Source organism: Chaetodon trifascialis, chromosome 7, assembly GCF_039877785.1.
Source record: "Chaetodon trifascialis isolate fChaTrf1 chromosome 7, fChaTrf1.hap1, whole genome shotgun sequence".
Classification (NCBI taxonomy): Eukaryota; Metazoa; Chordata; class Actinopteri; order Chaetodontiformes; family Chaetodontidae; genus Chaetodon; species Chaetodon trifascialis.
Genome location: NC_092062.1, coordinates 20340525 through 20346524, shown reverse-complemented (window position 1 = coordinate 20346524; position 6000 = coordinate 20340525). Strand labels below are relative to the sequence as shown.

Here is a 6000-nt window from a genome sequence, read left to right as displayed (position 1 = left end):
CAGTGATGGTAGCTAATTGATTACCTATGGTCAACAAGGCAGCCATATCTCTGGTGTCATCCCTGGCTCCAGCTGCCATGGCACCGCGGTTCTCAATAGCAGTGGTGCTCGCTCCCACGTCTCCCTCTCTCCTCTCCCCCTGTCATACCTCACTCTCCAGGCTGGAGAAGTGGGCCGACCCTCGGCGTGAGCACAGACTCTTGGCTTTGAGTGGCAGGTGGGGGGAGTAAAACCTCCGTGGCTGTGGCACCGAGCGCAGTCTCTGATACTGGAGTTTGGCACTGGCCGAAGCCTGAGCCTGGCCCTGGCCGGCCATCCCGACCCCTGCTGGTGGTGAGACGGAGGATGAGGAGGGCGGAGGTGGGATGGGCATTGGGAGGGCGGTTGGAGACATGGACGGCTGCTGGGGTGGTGATGGTGAGGGCTGCGGTGGATGGTCTGTGGGCTGTGTGCTGAGGCTGAGGTTAGATTGGCTGCCTGATTTGGCCTGACTGGGATCTGGTTTGGGGGGCAGAGGCTTGGGGCGAGAACCCCCGCTGAAGCTGTGGCAGTGGGGGAGAAGCTCTTCCTGGCTATGGGAAAGCGCCGTGGCTCCTCTCTTTGAGTGGGAGGCATGCGAGCGGCTGTGGGGATGTGGGTAAGGATGGGGTTGGGGGTAAAGGCTGCAAGAACACATGGTGGCCCGTCCTGCTTCTTCCCCTCTGTCCCTAGCTCGCCCCTTGCTCTTCCCTCCTCCACTCTTCCATTTTTTGTCTCCCTTCACAGGGATCTTGTCCATAGACCAGTATCTCCTAGGAGGAGGGAAGGCTGCGGGTGGTGGAGGCCACTGTGTGCCAAGCCCTCCGCTCCCTCCTCCTGACCCCCAACCTACTCCTGGCCCTGAACCCCAGAAATCAGCACCGAACCATCCCTCTGCTCGAGTTCCTAGTAAGGAATCATCCCGACTGTTGATGCTGCCCCCTTTCTCTCTGGAGGGGTAGGTGCCAAAGAACCACCCTCCTCCACCTATGCCCCCTATTCCACTGCTGCTACCCCCTGCACCTCCTTCCCAATATCTTTCAAACCGTCCAAACTCCCCTGATGAGCCCTCATCTGAATAACTGTCCTCTGCCCTGACCCTGTCCCTCTCTGACTCGGACACTGCCCCCCTTCCTGCTCTCCTTCCTCTCTCCTCTACCCGTTCCCTCACTTCCTCTTCCTCATCGTCATCATCGTCGTCATCCTCAGAGTCCCACTCATGGAAGGATAGCCCTTCTCTTGTCTGTGCTTTCTCTTTTTCATAATGCATTAACAAAGGACGCCGCTCTCCAAGTCTACCACTGTCTTCTCTGTCCATCCCTCCACTTCTTCTCCGCTTGGAGGATGGAAGGAGCGGGTGCAGGGATGTTGGAGGAGTATTAGAATCGTCTCCTCTTCCATTCACCCAAAATTTGACTGATGCAGGGAGTTTGTTGAGGTTTGGGTAGCGCTTATTGGGGGTATGATGTCTGGAATGAGAGCGTGAGGATTTGGGACGCCTCTCCCTGTTCCTGTCCTCCTGTTCCCTATCATTGCCCTCATCTCCTCCTTCTCTCCTACCTCTCTCCCGGTCCCCTTCCCATGAATCCCGGCTCTTCTCCCCAAATGTGCTCCGATACTGGGCAGAGAAGGAAGAGTAGTCTTGTATTCCTCCTTCCCTCTCTCCTTCTGCCTCTCCTTCCCTGTCTGGCTCTACATCTCCCTCCTCTGGCTCAGATCGTCTTCCCCCAGTTGATTTCTTTCTTTTCTTTGTCTTAAGTGCCTTCTTCTTCTTCTTTTTCACCTTTCGCCGCTTCCTTTCTCTCTCTCTCTCTCTTTCCCTTTCTTCCCTCTTTTTCCTCTTTTTGTTCTTTTTCTTTTTCTTCTTCTCTTTCTCCTTCTCTTTTCTCCTCTTCTTTTCCCTTTTTTGCCTCTCAGCATCTCCACCTGCTCCACTCCTCTCTCGCTCACTCCAGCTTGCCCACCACTCTTGGAGCTGAGACAGTTGGCTTCCCCCTCTTTCCCTCTCTCGTTCCCTTTCTCTGTCACCCCAGGATGTGCGTGGTTTCCTGGGAGGTATGGGTGGAGGCAGGCGCCCGTGGCTGAGGGAACGAGGCCGGATGATTGAGCGTTCCCTCTCCCTCCCCCTGCCAAGGAGGAGGCTCGACTCTTCCGTCAGCTCCTCATCGTCATCATCATCCTCTCCATCTATTCCTCCAGTCCTGTCTCGTGTGCTCCTGGAGGAGCTGTAAGAGTAGGTGGGAGAGGTGGACCGAGAGGATGAGGCAGATGAAGACGTGGATGTAGATGAGGTGGTCGACGAAGAGGACGAGGACGTATAGTGCAAGGATGCTGAGGGAGAAGGAGGGGTGTAAGAGGGGCTGAGGGGTACTGGCACTGGAAGTGAGAGCGGGGGAGAGAGGGGGCGTGCCCTCCTCCCTCCACCCTCCCTCACTCCATCTCGTGCTCCTCCCCTCCGCCCCAGGGGCAGAATGTTCTCGTATAATGGCCCTCCAGGCTCTTTGGGCTTCTTGGGCCTGCGCTTCCTCCAGAAGGATGAGGGGAGAGGGGGAGAGGGGTGTGGCAGTGGGGGTGTAGGAGGCAGAGGGGCCTGACTCTTAGGAGGCAGTCTGGGAGTGCCCAGAGGTTTAACGGCCCCTTTCCCCTGACCTCCGCTGCCACCTCCCACCACCCTCTTCCCAACCCCGTGGTCCATGCCCTTCTCTGAGTAGAAGGCCACACTGGCTGGAGGGGGCTGGGGGTGGCCCCTGGGCATAGTCTTGGGGGTCTGGGACCCTGCCTGCTGCTCCATGCAGGGCCCCAGTCCCTCAGGGTCAATGGGACCATAGTATCTCTTATAACCATCAAGTCCCCCACCCCCTCCAGCAGTTGAAACCCAGTTTGGTGGGACTTTCTGAGCAAAGGGTCCCATGTCTGTGATGGCCCCCCTTACAGCCATTGGGTTAGTGGCTGTAGCAGATTTGGGCAGCCTCCAGCGATCCACCACAGCCAGTCTGCGGTCTGGCCGGGGCAGGAAGGTGGAGCAAGGGAGGGGTGCACCAGCAATGGGGGTGTTGGAGGGACCCAATGCTGTCCCAGAATGCACCACGGTGGGAGGAGAGCCCGGTAGAGGTGTTTTGTAGACGGGCTGCGGTTGCTGCTGTTGTGGTGGTTGCTGCTGTTGCGTCATGGCAATGGCTGGACTGGTCATAGACGTTGAGACAACATGTGGCTGGGATGGGACAGTAACCATTGCAGTATGATGATGAGTAGGCAAAGCTTTAGCTCCACCTGGTGCTGTTTCATCCTCAAAACTACAGCAGCTGTACATGCCCTAAGAAAAGAGAGCACAAGTCAGAAACATAGAGTCTGCATTTATTCACAAAGCGACATGAAATGGATATAAAATGAACAGCATTTAAATGTAATATAAAATGTAATACATGTAACATTATAGATGTGTACAAATGCAACAGACTGCAGATATAATGCTACACATGTACAAAAGACGTTGTATTATTGCATGTGCATGAGACACAGAGACAGAGAGCCAGAGAAAGGGGAGTGAATGAGAATGGAAATCATAAAACAGCAATCAAAATAAATCCTAGCTTCCAAAAGAAATGCAAGATTGCTGTTTTTCAGATAAACATCCATTCCTATTTATAGTGCAGTTGTGCATTGTTTGGCTAATGAAATTGCAAACACGCGTTAATGCATAAATTACAACCACAGCAGCGAAAAAGGACACATTATTATCAGTGTAGCTACAATAATCACATGCATATGGTGTGGGTTAGTTCTGTCAAGGTCACTGTCAAAGGAACAGGATATCCAGGGTGTGAGCGGAATTGAATTTCAATTAATCTCCCGAATTGACTGAGTGGAATTGAATTGACCCCAGACCTCACACTTTCTAACACTCAGTAACAGATAAGGGCATACACACAGGCAGGAGCACACATGCTTACTTTAGACATGTGTGCATATGGTTGCATGCACAGCATTTTGATTCCAATCATGTTATACTGTAGCATAGTTTTAGTGCGCTAAATTATGAGGGCGGTTAAAGAATTAGCAGTGGAAATGTGGATGAATATTTTTTGAGGCAATAAAATACATTCCAGAATTTCTGCAAAACTATACATTTAATGTGCCAGTGCTGAAAAGCACAACACGCACAGACAGACAGAAAGACTTACCCTGCTGATTGCCAGCAGAAAGTCCAATTTGCCAGAACTGGTGGCCATACAGTGGCGTAGCTTCCAGTAGACCAAGTGTTCCCAGGCAAATACCAGCAGACTGAGACCCATAGCTACCAGCAGCATGTAGAATACCCCGGCCATGTTGTCAATATCCAGTTTACTGCTCATCACCTCAATTTTGTCATTATGGCAGATACCGGACAGCCAGAGGCGCTCCAGCATCTCAATCTCATCTGGAAAGGGGACAGGTGGGGAGAAGGAAAAGGGAAGGGGATACGGTTAAAAGGAGGTAAAAGTAGAGGGGAGAAAAGAAAAAAAGAAAATGGAAGGATTATTTCTAGATAGATAGATAGATAGATAGATAGATAGATAGATAGATAGATAGATAGATAGATAGATAGATAGATAGATAGATAGATAGATAGATAGATAGATAGATAGATAGATAGATAGATAGAAGGCACGCACAGGGGGACAGCAAGGCTAATAATAAGCACTAAAGTTCAGGTCTAGAGTATTGCTTGCTGTTGGGCCATTATTGAAGGTGACTCGTCAAGGTCAAAGTTCAGTTATACAAAAAGCAGCACTGTGTCTGAAGTAACAAAGAGAACGGAGACTGAGACAGAGATAGAGAGAGTCCAAAACAATGAAGTAGCCTTGAGAGGTAAAATGGCACCGACAACCTAATCTCAACATTGTAACTGAGAGTAAATGAGAAGAGGAGGAGAAAGGGAGACCAGGAGCCACAGTGAGGAGGTCGGATAGGTTGAACAAGCATGGAAGAGAGGGAGAGAGGTAATGAGAGAGTTGGGAAGAAAATTTTACAAAGAGAGAGGAAGCGGCATTCTGTCTCTGTCCACGAACGCGTCAGGGGAAATGAGACAGACACAGAGACAGAGAGAGTTAGAGGGAGCTGGAACAAGGAATGAAGAGATGGAGGACGAGAGGCTGAGATTGTGTCATTATGACAAACAGCAGGAACACTCTTCAGTTGAAGAGGATGAGAGGAGAGGAAAAGAGGGAAAAACATGAAGAGAGAGAGAACCAATAGGAAGGGACAGAGACAGAGGAGAAGATCATAATCATTTAATTGTGCTGGAGGGATGGTTCGAATCTCCATCAAGGTGGTAAGCTCTGGAGGATTCAAGATTCTCATCTGTTAACCTACCACAAACCAGGCAAGACCACTTCACCCACTACCCTGCCTTTTCATTTCTGATCTCACTGGCCTAATGAGTCCAAGCTGCCCTGCCAAACCTGTGATTGGCTGCAGGGGTTGCTGGTGTAACCATAGTGATGGACAGCCAAAAGATGCAGCGTGTGATTCATGATGGAATTAAAGAGGTGAATTATCCAGCAGAACTCGTAATGAGGGCTTTCTGTTACACTAATAGCAACGACAGGGTGGGCAGCGCTGCAATAACCAGGTCTGAAGGTTGCATTTTACTGCATATTACAGTTTCTGAACTATCTCAACTCAAAAGACTACAGCAGGCTTTAAAAGCTGACAAGTCACGCATCCACTTGCAACACTACACTGCTCTGTGAAAACTCAAGCTGAAGCTTTTCATTTGTGCCATCATTAGCTGTGCTTGCATAGCTTAGATGAAGCCGACTCAGTCATCTGTGTGATCTGGCTAATGTGTCTCCTGTAGAACATCATTAACCAATCAGCCGTGGCCTCCAGCTACAGCAACAGATGGACACGGTGCTACTGCAACCCACTGGCAGACTCAGGTAACAACTCCCGGTCTCAGATTCACTCATCGCACATAGGTACATTCCAAGACACAAAGGT

General features: G+C 50.7%; 1 protein-coding gene across 1 annotated transcript in view; it reads right to left on the bottom strand.

The window, feature by feature from the left end:
* The window catches only part of LOC139333477 (glutamate receptor ionotropic, NMDA 2D), a 42943-nt gene continuing 36943 nt past the window's right edge, over nucleotides 1-6000 (bottom strand). Inside the window, exons 15-16 of the mRNA XM_070965921.1 lie at nucleotides 4200-4435; nucleotides 1-3331 (exon numbers count right to left, since the gene is read on the bottom strand). Coding sequence (XP_070822022.1) covers nucleotides 143-3331; nucleotides 4200-4435 — 3425 coding nt within the window. The 3' untranslated portion in view covers nucleotides 1-142. The remainder of the gene's footprint in view (nucleotides 3332-4199; nucleotides 4436-6000) is intronic.